We start from the raw sequence: 16,479 nt of genomic DNA, 5'->3' as shown, positions 1-16,479 counted from the left end.
GTCTCCAGCTTGTCCCTCAGGAGCTGATGGTGTTGAAGGCGCTGGAGAGATGAAAGAACAGGATCCTCACAGAGCTGCCAGGCTTCTCCAGGTGAGAGAGAGAGCGGTGCAGCAGGAGATGACGGCGTCCTCCACTCCGATGTCAGGCCGATATGCAAACTGCAGCGGGTCCATGGCTGGGCTCACGGTGGAGCGGAGGTGGTCCAGGACCAGCTCCAGTGTCTTCATCAGGACGTGAGACCCACCGGCCTGAAGCTGTTGAGGTCTTTGGCGTGTGGTGTCTTGGGCACAGGTACCAGACAAGAGGTCTTCAGACCTGTGGTACCACCCTCAGCTTCAGGCTCATGTTCCGCGGCTTGTTGTATGGAAAACACCGTCCGGAGGGAACAGTGTTCTCAAAACAGAAGTTGATGTAGTCCTGATGCTCTGTGATGGTGCTGATGTCCTCCCCATGTGGGCCATAGAGCTCAGTCCAGACAGTGGTGCTGAAGCAGTCCCTCAGAGTCTCCTCGCTCTCAGCAGAGCACCTCCTCACCACACGGGGCATGTTTAACACTTTATATGTGACACATGTTTAACACTTTATATGTGACACATGTTTAACACTTTATATGTGACACGTGTTTAACACTTTATATGTGACACGTGTTTAACACTTTATATGTGACACGTGTTTAACACTTTATATGTGACACGTGTTTAACACTTTATATGTGACACATGTTTAACACTTTATATGTGACACATGTTAAACATGTGTCACATATAAAGTGTTAAACACTTTATATGTGACACATGTTTAACACTTTATATGTGACACGTGTTTAACACTTTATATGTGACACATGTTTAACACTTTATATGTGACACATGTTTAACACTTTATATGTGACACATGTTTAACACTTTATATGTGACACATGTTTAACACTTTATATGTGACACATGTTTAACACTTTATATGTGACACATGTTTAACACTTTATATGTGACACGTGTTTAACACTTTATATGTGACACATGTTTAACACTTTATATGTGACACATGTTTAACACTTTATATGTGACAGGTGGAATCTTTACAGACGCGACGCTAAACACTTCGACCGGCTCAAGTTTCTTTCATAAAAAATATAAATATCCGCACGTTTTACGACCTCGTTCAGAATGACACTGGAATATGTCACAAATGTATTATAATGAGTGTCTGCTTATGATTATCATATTATTATGATTATCATAAACAGACACTATATGTTCATTGTAGGTTTTTTGACGCGTTTCAGCTCCTTCACACTTTCACCGTCTTAGGGGCTGTTGCTTTAGACATTTTTTACATACCAGAATATTTTTCAGTATTTGCAAAAGTAAATTGCTAATGCTAAGCGTCTCTACAGGGAGGAGGGGGTGCAGCCGGGTCACAGAGGCTCTCTCTTTCTCCCTGCTCAGGTCTGCGTTCAGCACGATCTTGCAATTTGTCAGGACAAACTACTATTTGAGTCGCAAACTACGCAATCTGTGAATTACTGAGCGTCGTTTGGTATGTCACAAAACGCAGCAGAAAACATGGACGGGCGGCAGGCTGAATATATATCAGCAAATATTGAAAATGTTCAACAACTCATGTAGTACTCTGACACACGTGTCACAACTAAACTACATGTTGTTGTTGTTGTTGTTTTTATGGCGGTTGGTATCCAAGTGTTGCATCACCGCCAGACTTTATTCTTTCGACTTCATTTGTCAGAGTCCGACCGGCTTTATTCCAGGACTGACTCCTTCATCTTCCTCTCCTTTGACGTTCGGTGCTTCTGCCACAGCTTTATTCTTTAGGCTTTGATATTTCCACTGATGTCGTTGCTTGGCAGCCGTGCATCTACGAGACTGGGCGAGGACAGGAGACCACGCCCAGTTCTTCACTCTGATCACTCTGACTCCCCAAAAGTAGAACCTCCATCACTCCGACTCCCATTTAGCACCTTTAGCCTGTTTTTTATTTCTGCCCAATCCAGCTCTTTTGTTCCAAGGAATCTTCCTGTAGCTTTAGCAATGATCCTGATCCTTTCAGTTTTGTTGTTGTTGTTGTTTTATGGCGGTTGGTTTCCAAGCGTTACATCGCCTTCCATTACTTTGGTGTTTCAAAGCCCATGAGTTCAAAGCACGTTATAACATCCTCTTCCTCCTCATCCTCAATGCTCATTCCATGGCTCGAGCCGAACAAGAATAAAGTCTTTACTACACATGTAGTACTTTTATGCAAGAATGCAGACACTCTCAATGGCTTCAACCATTGCACAATATCTAGTTTATATATATTTTTGTAAAGGTGGATTTATTGGTAGGAGCTGTACGCCAAAAAGTTTTTTTTTTTCTTATGCCATGTGTTTATTTCTATACTGCACATTTTCAGTGATTCAATAGTGTCACTCAAATCCGAAACAATTAAAATGTATTTAATGAAGTTGATTGTTTTATCCCTTTATTGGAGGGAAAAAGGGATATTTTTTGTCGACTTTGAATTTGCTGAATTCACTCACACATATAATTTAGAATATGTTTACAGCAGAAGAGACAGTTTAGGTCTAAAACATGAGATCTGGATCGTGCTCCTCAAAAACATCTTCACCTTCTGTCTGCGCCTCCTTGTGGTTTGAATCAGAAATGTCTGTTCTATTGTTGTTTCGCTGCAGTAAGTTAGATTCAGATTTGACTGTAGATTGAGACATTTTGTTGTTTGAAGATAAAATTCCATCTAAATAATGTCAGCCTTTGCGATTTGATAATTGTGCCGAATCAAATGGTGATTGTCATATTTTGTGGTCTTATTGAGGACATTTGCAGAGGGTCTGGTGGATGTCGCCCTCTTGTGGCAGAACAGAGTAAGTTTCACACACGCTGCAGACTTGAATGTATAAGATTGATAATGATGAAGGTAAACTTTTAAAAGTGATCTCAGAGGATTTGACTGACGTTTTTTTAGAGAACTGTTTAATTGATCAAAATAGCTAGAATTATTTTTTTTCAATTCAAATTACTAAGTCTAGAATACATAGAATATACAGGACTCTAAATATACTGCTCAGAATGGGCCACGTACACGTAACACAAAGCTTCTTATTCTATTTCTTCATCTTTATTTGAGGGGTCCCTTGGGATTACTTTAAATTAATAACTTGATCGATCACAGATTATTCATATTCTGGACATGATCGAGGCCGTCTCTAATGGACAGGAATACTGTCCATGTTCAGTTTTTCTGCAACATGTTCCAAGCAAAAGGCTCTGTGCAGGTGAAAGAACCAGGGCAGCAGTGATAGAGCCAGTGATTCTCTGGGTGATAAAGTACAAATACAGAGGCATTCATCCAAGCACAGTCACTACCAAAGACTCAAACTCCTAGTGGCCAGAGAAGTCTGTTCCACCTCTGAAGACCGTGAGTACATTATAGGTTTGAACAGTTAGTCAGTGTAAACTGTGACTACTGTCATTAGTCACACTGACATCTGGTATCTGTAGTTCTTCCCTCTACAGGTGTCACTGAAGACTCAAGAATTGTAGTGTTGTTAATATTGATGTAGTGTTATTTTCATTAGGACTTGAATCAGAATTACAAGGTACTTTATTAAAATGGAAATGCTTTGATTGAATAACATGCATTAATACACAGTGCAGTTTTAAGTCAGTAGACTTTGGAGGCAACACAATAAGTCAGAACTAGAGTAAAGTGAATTTAGTCCAGGCTGTTGGAGGGAGAGGCTGTGCATAAGGGCTAACATAGCAAGCAAGAGGTTGTGAAGGAGAGTCCAATTACATCAGAGATCACATCCGCATCCTCTTCCGCATATTCTTCTCTGTAGTGACTCTTGGAGCTGGGCATGTGATGTCTTTAGCCTGGTCAGCACAGAAAGGCCTGATTTTTTCATGCAGATAGGTCTGCCTGTCAAAGTTCAGTCCAGGTGGGACCAGGACAGGAAGACAGTCAACCGGAGGCAGATCAGCTGAATTGCGCAGTAGCTGAAATTCCACAGGTTCTGCTTCACAGTGACTTTTTGCAAGCACCACACCTGGTCTCTCGGCATCAAAGCTGTAAACAATTAACAGGACATTTAAGAAATAGCAAACTATTTATCATAAAACACCATCATTAACCAATTAATTTTATATGAACACAATATGAGAGTTTCAATATAAACACCTGAAGTGCTGATAACTCTTGATCTTTGGAAGCCGTCTGAAGAAGGGACTCAGATGCTTCTGCCAGTCCAAGTTCTTGACAAACACTTTGCCATCCGCCGTTCCAACAAGCTGTGGGATATTGAGGTGAGACTCAGGAGAGCTGTTTTCCACTACCTGATGACAAGAGCGACAAATGTAAAAAAAATGAGAACAGAAGAAAAATAAGTTTTGCCAGGCTAATGTTTACACATTATAGTAGTCAAATAATATAAACTAACCTGAGCGATGTCTTCCAGAGTGTCGACCCTGGTCTTCATGTATGCTCGCTTGATAAGTCCAAAGCCACAATCAGGGGAGAATTTGGTGTGTCCAGCAATGGGGAAGTGGATGTCCATTGTGTGGTGAAGCTTGTGTCCAACACGCCAGGCAGCATACCACAACATGAAACTGTTTTTGTTTTGGCCACTGCAGTTGTCACAATGAAGATCCACGTATTTTTCTCCAACACCAAAGTTGTTGAAGAAATGATGCATGTAGCTTATGACTTCATTGCTTCCCTTACTTGACGACATGCCTTCATCGATCAGGAAATTGACCTGCTTCTGCATCCCTTCACAGGAGACACCAAAAAGGCCACATTGTCGTGGAGACAGGAAATACATTGGCCCCGGCTGCAGAGGGTTTGAGGGAAAGTGCATCTGTAGAAGACAGAGAGAGATTAGATTAAGACATGTGACATTTGATTAAGACATTTGTGTTTATTCATACAGTAACTGTCTAATATAGTTGTGATTCTGCATTTGCACTATTATTCTGCGACTTATTCTCTGAGCACTTTTATTGTACAGTGACAAAATCACCCTTCTAGGGGACATTTAATAAAGTGAAGTAAATGATGTGTGATAAATAGTACCTGCTGTGCAAAGTCGAAGCTGTAATGCATCCTGATGTCTTTGCTTGCTGGCGGTGAGGGTCCGAAAGACAGCACATTAGATTCTGTTGTCTGTCTGCAGGCAGCAATCAAAGAGTTGTAGAAAGTCCTCTCATTTTGCACAAGGGCAAGATGATGCACTTGCTTCTGGACCACTTCAGATTTTCTTTCATCTGGAAAGTTTGCACTTTGTATCAGCTGCTCGTTGTTGCTCTGACACCGCCAACAGAGATCTGCACGTGGCCTGCAGCTTCTGATGTGTGGGAGAAGCTGGTTCCACAGTGATCTGAAGCTTGATTTACAAACTACAGGCTCACCTGAAAAACAGATGTTGCTTATGGTTAATTAAACTGTAATTGCTAATCATTAACTCATGAAAATCACTGAAATAATGTTTTACACTTACCAAGCTCCTTAGCAGACTTCATGTAGAGACGCCAAACTGAGGCCTTAGTCACATGGGTTGGGAGCAACTTCACATGCCAGTCCTTATGGCCCGGATGTCGGCCCGGCAACATGATGGAATGGACTTCTGCATAGTTTTTGATGAAATCCACAACTGTGTGGATTACTTTGCGGCTGATGAACCTGGCTTTATGTGGCTGAGAGCGCTTCTTCCTCAAAAACCGTGGTCTCGCCCCATTGTCCTCATAGTGTTTAGTTATATCAGTCAGGGTGTCTTTGCCAATTCTGAAAAGGAAAACAAAGAAGTTTCACATAATGAGTCATGCCAACAGCATAGTTTAGATGTGCATATCATTTTAGCATGTAGCAGGGATTGCAATGTATCTTATGACTACTTACGCCATGAGGAACAGGAAAGTATTTCTGCAGACTTCATTGCCTCCGATGAAATACGTGGTCCGGGGGCACTTTCTTTTCACCTGAGGCTTGTTGGTGGATGTGGTCATCTCCGAAGTAGCTACTGTACGTCTGTTTGCCTCAAGATGTCCAATGATTCGCATGTCCTGCCACTCTTTTGCGGCTGCTAAAGAATCACTCCTTAGGTTGTACATAAGCTCTGGGGAAAGTCTGTCGCTACACGAATGTCTCCCGAGGAGAGACTCCTCCTTTCTTCTTGCGTAGCATTTGCAGTCAAAGTTACGGATTTTCTCCATTTCGTCTTTCTCCCCTTCAAATGTTACAGTAGAGATAGCGTCTGATATGTCACGCTCCAGCTCCTCTGCTGCGAGGCCGAAAGTTTCTTCCTCGTCTTCGTCGTCGTCTAAGGTCAGCTGTAGATTAGGGATGTTCTCCAGTTTGATGAAATCGCTCTCATCATCCGTGCACTCATCTTCAGATTCAGAAGTTAGATTACCATCTGGATAACCTGAAGCATCCGGCTTGTCGCAGAAGTACTCCCACAGAGTTGTGCTGTGAGAACCACGTTTGAGCTCCTCTGCAATACAGCTTGCTTGATCCATCTCGGTTCAATGCTTCTATAGTAGTGCTAAAGCCAGAGCGTGAGCCAGAATAAGTAGCCATGTGTATCGCTTTGTGCAGCTGATTGGTCGAAAAATAACAAAAGCGCTGCAGCAGTTCATATGGAAATTAGGTAACACGTTTATAATGAGGCGTACACTGTGATAGTAATACGCGCGCCGAAAAACACGACCAAAAACAACAGCACACTTCCGGTTACCCACAATGCCCCGCTCTCTCTTAAAGGGTCAGCCAGGCCGGTAACACAGTTCAGCATATTAATATTAATGTGAAGTTAATTTATGCTGTGAACAGTGCATTGTCGAAAAAAGCAAAAGTATTGTTTGTTCCGGGACATCTCCCCTTCGCCCGTTCCTATTGGTGGAAGAACTGCCCCGCCACAGACTGTCTTCACCTACGTTCGGAAAAGCAGTTTAAATCCCATAGAGCGGCCACTGGTGCCACATCCGACTCTTCTACTACGAAACAGTAAACATGAGTGGACGCGGCAAAGGAGGAAATGTTCAGTCAGAACCCTGGACAGTTCTGGGTGCGCCCAAAATTCTGTGGATAAATTTGGCATATGTTACGGAATACGTAAATATAAAGTTAAACTGTTGAAAGACTAATGGACAGTATGTTAATATTCCTAACTCCATCTCACTCGGTCCCTACAACGGCCGCATCATCTACCCCGGACAGATCAACTCCTGCTTCATCTGTCAGTCCCTCGACCATCAGGTGAGACAATGTCCACTGGTGAAGTGCTGGAGATGTGGGAATAATGGACACAAGGCCAAGGACTGTGAGTCTGAAGCTCTGTGCTCCCTGTGTGGGGAACATGGTCACACATATTTCACCTGCCCCAGCTCACACTACAATAAGTCCAGAGCACCGTCCACAAATACACAAGCAGACACTGATAACACCCGGATGTCTTATGCACAAGCCGCAACAGTCCAGCCATCCAATCTGACCACAGAGCAGCCTGTTACAAAGCCACTCCACAGCAAACAACCCAGACCTAAGCCCAGCTCCACATCTGAGCACCCTGACCCCCGCCCGCCTCTGCCGCCCTCTAGAGGCTCGGAGGTGCAGCGCCAGCCAGGGCTCTCTCGAGGCGCCTCCACTGTGCGCAGTAACCGGTCCGAACAGCCGCCGACTGCGACCAGTGGCACCGTGAATTCGCCTGAACGCAGTGCCCGGCCTAAAAAACCGCCGCCTGTGATCGGTGCGCAGCCTGGTAAAACCAAGCCGCCGGAGACCAGCTCCCGACCCGCTTCTACTAAGCTCCCTCCTGGAGCCAACGTAAATACAACCATCTCCAAGCCGGCCTCCTGACCCGCCCTCCAACTGTCCGGAGCAGGATTTACACTCTGAACCACTAATAATTGATGACTCCGACTCTACGCACTCAAATATGCCCCCGTTACCATCCTCAGACGACTCCCACGACCCCCAGGGTGAAGGTGAGGAGTCTTCACTAAGTATTTCTGAAAGTGATCATGAGCAGCAATACGAGAGTGCGAGTGAGAGCCCGAGCTCTGAGATCAGCTCCGCCTCAGAGGCCACATGGAACCTGAGAGGGATCCAGTCGACCAAATACAGACAACCTAAAATAGACTTCCTGTTAAAAACAAACTATGATGTATTGTGTTTACAAGAGTTGCGCCTAAAAACTCCAAATGACGTGGAAGATGTCAATAATCTTTGGAAAAAAGGGAAATCTGTTGTGTCCATTGGGGAGGAAAGTGCTGATGGTGTTGGGATATTTTTTAAAAATGATGACGTTGAAATGATAAAACAAAGGGTCCTAATGCCTGGAAGGCTCCTGTTGGTAGACTGTTTTTATAGAAATAACAAATATAGAATTATCAATGTTTACACTGCACAGGCAAGAAATAGCAAATGTACATTATTCCGGAAGTTAAAAGAATGTTTACTTGTTAGTTATAATGTAATTTTATGTGGTGATTTTAATACTGTGACAGACGTGAAAGACAGAATAGCAAACACTCCAACACAAATGACCAAAGAGGGAAAACTTTTAAAAGATGTCACTGAAGATTTAATTGATGTTTACAGAGCACTGTACCCCAATAATATTGATTTTTACACGTTTCGACACCAAAACCAAAACTCGAATTGATCGTATTCATACTTCTTCAAATATTAAAGCTTTTAACTACAAAACAATATTAACTGAATTCTCTGACCACTTGATCGTCCAGACGTCACTCACTCACGGCCCGTCTGAACAGAAAGGATACTGGAAAGTTAATAATCAATGTTTTCAAAATGTACATGCAATAAATGAAATAAAACTAGAAATCCATAGAATAATCTCTTTAAAATGTTTAACCAACTCCTACATCTCTCTCTGGGAAATGTTTAAATCAAGATTAAACGTTTTCTTAAAAATCAAAGTAAAGAATTAAACAAAATAAAAAATGCATATTATGATAATTTAATTACTGAGTACATAAATCTGAAACACAATCCTGATAATAATGATGATGATATAACTAAGATCAAAGAAATAAAATCTCATATTAAACATATTAATTCTGAATTATTATTTAACATAACTAAAACAACAAATATTGACAATAACGGAAATATTGATCAAGCTGTTTTAAATTACACCAAAGAATTAAAAGATAAATTTATTGCTTCTGTCCAAGCCCCAAATGGCTCCATTATTTCAGAAGAGAAAGAAAAACGTGAAACAATAAAACTAATATGTGCAGAAAACTACAAAAGAATAAACCCAAATGATTTCGATGTTCAAACAATATTAAGAGACGTCCCCACGTACAGCCACCTGGACTTCAACCCGCTCACTCAAGAAATACAAGAGTCAGAAGTCAAACAGGCAATTTTACAACTAAATCGAGGAAAATGTCCTGGTCCAGATGGACTTTCCTCCGAATTTTATCAATTATTTGTAAATGATATAAGTGAACTTTTAACTCGTGTGTATAATGAGGGTCTGTCCCGGGGCTGTTTGGGGGACACTCTCTACGAAGGGGTCATGAATTTATTGTATAAAAAAGGAGATAAATGTGATATCAGTAACTACAGGCACTTAACAATTATGAATACTGATTATAAAATACTGGCAAAAATTATTGTAACGAGAATGAACGATGTACTCGAAGAAATAATTGAAAAGGAACAAACGTGTGCGATTAAAGGGCGAGTCATGTGGGACAATCTATGCACTTTAAGAGAAGTTTTGAATTTAAATAAGGAAGACCAGAATTTTTATGTTTTAGGCCTAGACCAAAAAAAAGCCTTTGATTTTGTGTCACAGGAATATTTATGGAACGTATTGTCTAGATATGGTTTTCCCACAGAATTTATTAATATGATCAAATGTTTGTACTTTAAATCCATTGTATGTATTAACGTAAATGGTGTTTTAACTAAATCGTTCAATGTGTGTCGTGGGGTAAAACAGGGATGTCCTCTGAGTGCAGCACTTTACATTATAGCCATTAATCCACTAATATCCACTATCAATAAATGTACAAATATCGAAGGAATAGATCTTCATGACTCGTTTAAAGTTAAAGCCATGGCCTATGCAGATGACATCACTGTGATTATTCAAAACCAAACGGAAGTAGAACACTTAAACTCAATTCTTAAAATCTATGAAAATGCTTCAGGCGCGAAACTAAATCTCAATAAAACTGAAGCCGTCTGGATCGGAGAGGAAAACAGAAAAGTCATTATAAACATAAACCCTCAAGAAGAAATCAGAGTATTAGGACTAATCATATGCAACAACAGCTCTGACAGAAACTGGAAACTAAAAACTGATCAAACGAAAGAAGAATTTAAAAAATGGGAAAACAAAAAGACGACTTACCAACTAAGAATAAATATAATTAAAATGTTTATTCTCTCAAAACTAATATTCCTAGGTACAATCTTTCCTCCTCCAAAACAAACTGTACAACATCTAACTAAACTGTGTGTAAACTTCATCTGGGGCACGACTCGTGAAGTGACAAAACGACATTTATTATTTAAAGATAAAAGTATCGGCGGTTTAGGAGCAACTAATTTGGAAGTTAAATTTACAATAACCTTCATAAAAAACACTTCTCTGGCCATTGCCCGAGGGGCTCCTTGGGTGGGGGACCTCAAACTGTGGAAAAGGCGGATTGGGAGGGCACGTAAAGGCCCCGTTTACAAACTTCTATACGGTGATTTTACTGACAAACATAAACTGGATTTTAATGGATTAACTTCTAAAATGCTGTACAATTTAATAATAGAAACACTTTTTGGGGACATGCTGATTTTTAAACAATTAACCGAAAATCAATCTATAAATGTAATAAAACGACTAAATAAATGCTCTGATCAAAGCATCAGAGACAAAAGGTGGCTAATGGCAGTGAACAGACTCCCTGTGCGAGCTGTTGTGTCGTGGAGCTGTTATGTGACAACTAAATTATGTCCCATGCCCAATTGTGAAGAGGAAGAGACTCTGGAGCACCTTCTCATGGACTGTTATAGAACTAAGGAAATATGGGACCGTCTAAAAACAATAGGACTCAATTTCCACTTGAATTACTGCTCCGTGGTGTACGCTCACTTACAGGAATCCTTCACCCCAAAGCGAACAGAACTTTTTCAGCTCATCATCTCCATCTGTACAATTCAGATATGGAAAACACGGACAAAGTGTATCTTTCAACAAACTTTTATTAACAGTTCAACTGTATTCAGACAGATAATCACTGAACTCAAGAGACGAAGGACACTCAACACGTCCTTTTCCTGGGACATCTTGAATTTATAATTGTATTTGTATATAGATATGTACTTCTGAAATTTTGTATACACTGTAAATTTATGTAAACATGTGAAACTTTAATAAAGTTGTTTAAAAACGCAAAGGAGGAAAAGGACTCGGTAAAGGAGGCGCCAAGCGCCACCGCAAAGTTCTCCGTGACAACATCCAGGGCATCACCAAGCCCGCTATCCGCCGTCTGGCTCGCCGCGGCGGCGTGAAGCGTATCTCCGGTCTGATCTACGAGGAGACCCGCGGAGTGCTCAAGGTTTTCCTGGAGAACGTGATCCGTGACGCCGTCACCTACACCGAGCACGCCAAGAGGAAGACCGTGACCGCCATGGACGTGGTGTACGCCCTGAAGAGACAGGGCCGCACTCTGTACGGCTTCGGAGGTTAAACGACACTTGACTGAACACGACAACAACAGCAACAACGGCTCTTTTAAGAGCCACACACATGTGCAGAAGAGCAACTTCTAGACTTTCGCGTTTCCACCCGCAGAATTGTCACATCAATGTAACCGAATCTCTTAAAAGCAAATCTAGAAATAATCGTGTCATTAAACCATTCTCTAAATCACGCGCGAGTCGTTTCTCACTTGACAAAAACTGAGTGTTTTGTGCTTAACAAAGCTACTTTACTGAATTCACTAAAACCGTCAGCAGACGATCTGGTTGATGTCGCCATCTTGTGTATGATGAAGGTAAACTTTACAAAGTCATCTCAGTTCTCTAACATCAAATGCAATGGTATTTATTTTTATCTTTATTTTTTCAGTGCTTTTCAAACTTCCTATAAGTGATCTGTTCTCTTCCTCTGTTTCTTCCTGCGTTGCATCAATGAAATTTCCCCATGTGGGACAATAACGGAATATCTTATCTCATCTTAAATCTTCTGCTTATTAATGGATCTAAGAGCCACACACAGAACATGAAGAGAAACCTTCTGGTCCGAATGAGACACTAATCCTGCTTTACAGGGGAAACATAGTATATAATTCTTTATAAATTTAATGTCTTAAGTAAAATATTGCATTACCTCCAACAAGTCTATAATATGAATATTGTTGCTTATCTGCAGTTTAGTTATGAAAATGCTTAAATTCAAAACTGAAGCGTCTGGATCAGAGGAAAACAAAGACCTCAGGAACTGTAAATGACACGATACAAAATTATTTAATAAATGGGAAAACGGACAAATAAATTTGCAATTAAGAATAATTATATTTTATTTTTGTTTTCAAAACTAATTTGTTATGTTCAATCCGTCCTCTGCCAAAACAAGCAAAATGTGGCTGTACATTTCATCAAAATCAGAAACATGTGGGTGTGTCCCTCATTCGTCCAGGAGTGTTCCATTGTAGTTCTGACTCTGATACGTTTCGACTCATCCGAGTCTAGATGACTACAACTGAATATTTTTCTACATTAATTAATTTAGACATGAAACTTTAAGAACTCCTTGGGTGGGGAACCTCAAACTCTGGAAAAAGATGGTGGGCAGGGACAAACTTATATATGGTGATTTTACTCATTAACATAAACTGGATTTACAGAGGCTTAACTTTTGAAATGCTATACAAACTAATAATAGAGGCAATTTATGGTGCTGAAAAATTCATCTATAAACGTTGTAACTGTCAGTAAATAGTTAATGCATTTTTGTTTCATAGATGGGATTGATTATCACGCACATGCAGGAAAGGCAGAACCAGTGCCACGCTGAAGGCAGCACAAGCAATAGCCCAGCCCAATGATCAAGGAACCTTTTGTATGAAAAAATGATGTGATTGCGAATTTGTGTCATGTTAACTATATCAAGTCATAAACAGCATGAAATGCACTTATATGGTACCAGCACGTAAAAGACCTGAGCTGTTTGTATTATACTGTGTTTAACAATGATTATGGGGAGTGTCTAAATGTACTGTTTTTGTTCTGTCTGTAATTTTCACGGCGTTTTACTATCAAAAAGGCTAATAAATATCTCGAGATCCATGTGCAGCGTTGTTTCTGAGGAGCTACAAACGTAATCAAGCGTCTAAATACGTTTCCTGACCTTAGGCTGATGGCAGTGAACACATAAAGTTGTTGCTGCTTTTTTAATATTGAGGAACTTAGTTTTTTTAAAGTTTATATTCACTTTCAAGCGTCATCTAAGTTTTTCTTATGCCTTTGTCTTTTTGATGATAAACCAGAATTGGACAATTATAAAAGCCACGTTGGCTTCATTTGGATCATCATCAAAAACACCTTCAATCAATATTTAATACTTCTGTTTAAAAGGCCTCGATTGTTACAGCTGTCCTTAGACAATGGAGCGGTATATATTTTTAACACTTTTTGTTTTTTTTTATTTTGACAATTTGACACCAGGAAATGATCATTAACATATGATCACTTATGGTCGTATCATAACTGTTTGTAAAATATATGATCCTATTATATTATAGCACAATCTCCACTTATTTGTGTTGGTTTGGGTTTTAATCCAAAACTGAAGATCTCACTTTACATCTTAATACTTAATTTGTCATGCACCGTTGGTAACTCATGTATAAAATGTGCCCGGGCATGGACGTATACTTTGACTGTCATCTGTTTTTAAGGCAAACGTTCCATTACTTAATGTATAACTGAGCCATCAGTGATTTACCTACAATATTGTGCTTGTACTTACAATGCCTGTGTACATCAAATACATTATATCCTTCTAACACAAATTCAGCAATTAACCAAGTCGCCATGGTTTGAAATGTACATGTTGATTTCTGATATTCCTTAATTTGTTCCAAAACCTTTCTCCACACAGTTTCCACACATCACACTCGTGTAAACACATATAGTTATGTACATGAACAGAATTATACCATTGCCCCAGCGCAGACTGACACAGAAAGGCTCCTCAGCTTTGTGTTTACTACCGCCACAAACTCAGTTAATTACAACTAAACACTGAAGCCACACTACAAGTTTAGTTTGTGTGTTTACTCCTTGACATCTCTTTTGTTTGTCTAAATACAAATAGTTTCTTATGTATCAAAGTTTAGTCCACTTTAAAGCTAAATGTAGGAAAAAGTCGATGCCGAGTGTCTCGCTGGTGTGGACATGGCCAGGGTTTGATGGCTCGTTCTTAAAAACACAAGACTCTGTCAGTCTATGACTGCATTAGACAACTAGATGTGACTTTGTTCTAAAGATTCGTGTCAAATAGTTTGCAAAAAATTAGTCACGTTACTGTATTTTTAACTCTAAACTGCGAAGAGAAAACACAAAGCGGAGCCGGCGCCGCTCAGCAGAGAGGGTTGAGTCTCTACGGTTCTCATGTCCGTTATAAGGATCCTCCGCGCGCGCCCCGGCTCCAGACACAGATCTAACCGACACGAATCATGGCAGAGACCGCTCCCGCAGCAGCCCCGGCTCCGGCCAAAGCCAAGGCCCCCAAGAAGAAGGCCGCGGCCAAGAAGAAGGACGCGGGCCCCAGCCTCACGAAGCTGATCACCGACGCCATCGCCGAGTCCAAGGAGCGCAAGGGCACTTCCGTGGCCGCGGTGAAGAAGGCGCTGGCGGCAAAGGGCGTCGATGTGGCGAAAGCCAACAAGCGCATCAACACCACTCTGAAGAAGATGGTGGCCTCAGGCACCGTGAGCCAGACCAAGGGCACGGGGGCCTCCGGCTCCTTCAAACTGGCCACGAAGGAGGCCAAGCCCAAGACCGCAGCGAAGAAGAAGAGCCCCGTTAAAGCCAAGAAGCCCGCGGCGGCGGCGAAGAAGGCAGCTTCCCCCAAGAAGAAGGTGGTGAAGAAGGCGCCCGCCAAGAAGGCCAAGTCCCCGGCCAAGAAAGCGGCGAAGAAGCCCGCCAAGAGCCCCAAGAAAGTGGCAGCCAAGAAGCCCGCCAAGAGCCCCAAGAAAGCTGCGCCCAAGAAGGCCGCCAAGGCAGTGAAGAAGAGCCCCGCGAAGAAGGCCCCCGCAAAGAAGGCCCCGGCAAGGAAGGCCAAGAAGTAAAGTCACAGCGACCACCACGACCCTCAAAAGGCTCTTTTAAGAGCCACCACTCTCTCTAAAGAGCAGCTCTTCCCTTGAATATCAATGTTGCAGAATCACAATCACAGTAATCATGAAACACATTATGTTTATTACTGGGAGAGTCAGTTTGGTTTCAGGAAAGAACGACCTACATCTTTAGCACTTCCACAGAAAACAGAACATATCACCACAGCAATTGAAAATAAACAGCGCTCTAGCACTTTATATCGACCTCAAAAAGAACTTCCAAACCATAGACCATATTCATTGAAGACAATTACAGGGATTGCAGGGGGCGCCACAATGACAATATCTGTGGCTCGGGTAAAACTTTGGGACTCATTGGATTGTCACTCAAAAACATCACCTAAGCTCTCTATATTTATCAGTTTAAAGCAACAACAAAATCATATTAATTTGAAAAGGGAAAAAAAATGACTGAACCATTGAAGTGTGGCATGTCGTAAATGAGAAACGTTAAACAAGTTGTCTTAAACAAAATGTGTTCAAAACCATCTTGTTTTGTTGTTGTTTTTATATATTTGTTTTCTTCTCTGCTCCTTTTTGATTGTGCTGGTCATTTCTGTGAACGTAAATAGCACAACATTGACACAAAACGGTTCTTCTGTGAGACTCACCCACAGAAGAACAGAATTATAATACAATACTATAGTACTTTACAAGGCAGTGCAATAGGCACGTTGTCTTGCTTTATTTCATCAGTTTCACGTTTTTATACATTTATAAAAATAGTATATATTTTGTATTTTTTATTATTATGTTTTCAATATTCTCTGTCCATGAAACAGCTGTAAATAAGAGTGTCACTATTGTTATTATATAGTATAAGAGCTTTTTTTATAAGAGCTTTTCGAGTTGTTTTCATCCGTTATTTTTCACTTCTGTACCTACTTTGTGTTGCAACAGTGGAATTTCCACATTGTGGGACAAATAAAGGCTTGTGATCTTATATCACTACAATTTATTATTCTATGTGATCCTGAAACATGGACGCATTGTGACGTTTTTGACGAACAAAGTGTTTAATATGTTTGATGAGGACAACTCAAAATGAACTGTTACAGTTTCAAAAGCCTTGAAGAAACTCAAACT

General features: G+C 40.9%; 2 protein-coding genes across 2 annotated transcripts; one reads left to right on the top strand and one right to left on the bottom strand.

The window, feature by feature from the left end:
* Nucleotides 1-3,587: 3,587 nt before the first annotated feature.
* Nucleotides 3,588-6,726, bottom strand: LOC140375536 (uncharacterized). Its single transcript, XM_072461845.1, has 6 exons — nt 5,912-6,726; nt 5,514-5,797; nt 5,090-5,424; nt 4,455-4,874; nt 4,196-4,350; nt 3,588-4,084 (listed from the first exon to the last, which is right to left on the bottom strand). The coding sequence occupies exons 1-6, from the start codon at nt 6,529-6,531 to the stop codon at nt 3,820-3,822; spliced, it is 2,079 nt and encodes a 692-aa protein (XP_072317946.1). The 5' UTR covers nt 6,532-6,726; the 3' UTR covers nt 3,588-3,819.
* Nucleotides 6,727-14,665: 7,939 nt separating this feature from the next.
* LOC140375537 (histone H1-like) lies at nt 14,666-15,360 on the top strand. The gene has a single exon (XM_072461846.1). The coding sequence runs from the start codon at nt 14,731-14,733 to the stop codon at nt 15,343-15,345; it is 615 nt and encodes a 204-aa protein (XP_072317947.1). The 5' UTR covers nt 14,666-14,730; the 3' UTR covers nt 15,346-15,360.
* Nucleotides 15,361-16,479: the final 1,119 nt, after the last annotated feature.

The sequence above is a fragment of the Eucyclogobius newberryi genome, unplaced genomic scaffold (assembly GCF_026437365.1).
Source record: "Eucyclogobius newberryi isolate DKJ021-1_F unplaced genomic scaffold, fEucNew1.0.hap1 SCAF_320, whole genome shotgun sequence".
In the NCBI taxonomy this organism is placed as follows: domain Eukaryota; kingdom Metazoa; phylum Chordata; class Actinopteri; order Gobiiformes; family Gobiidae; genus Eucyclogobius; species Eucyclogobius newberryi.
This window is presented reverse-complemented; position numbering and strand designations above follow the sequence as displayed.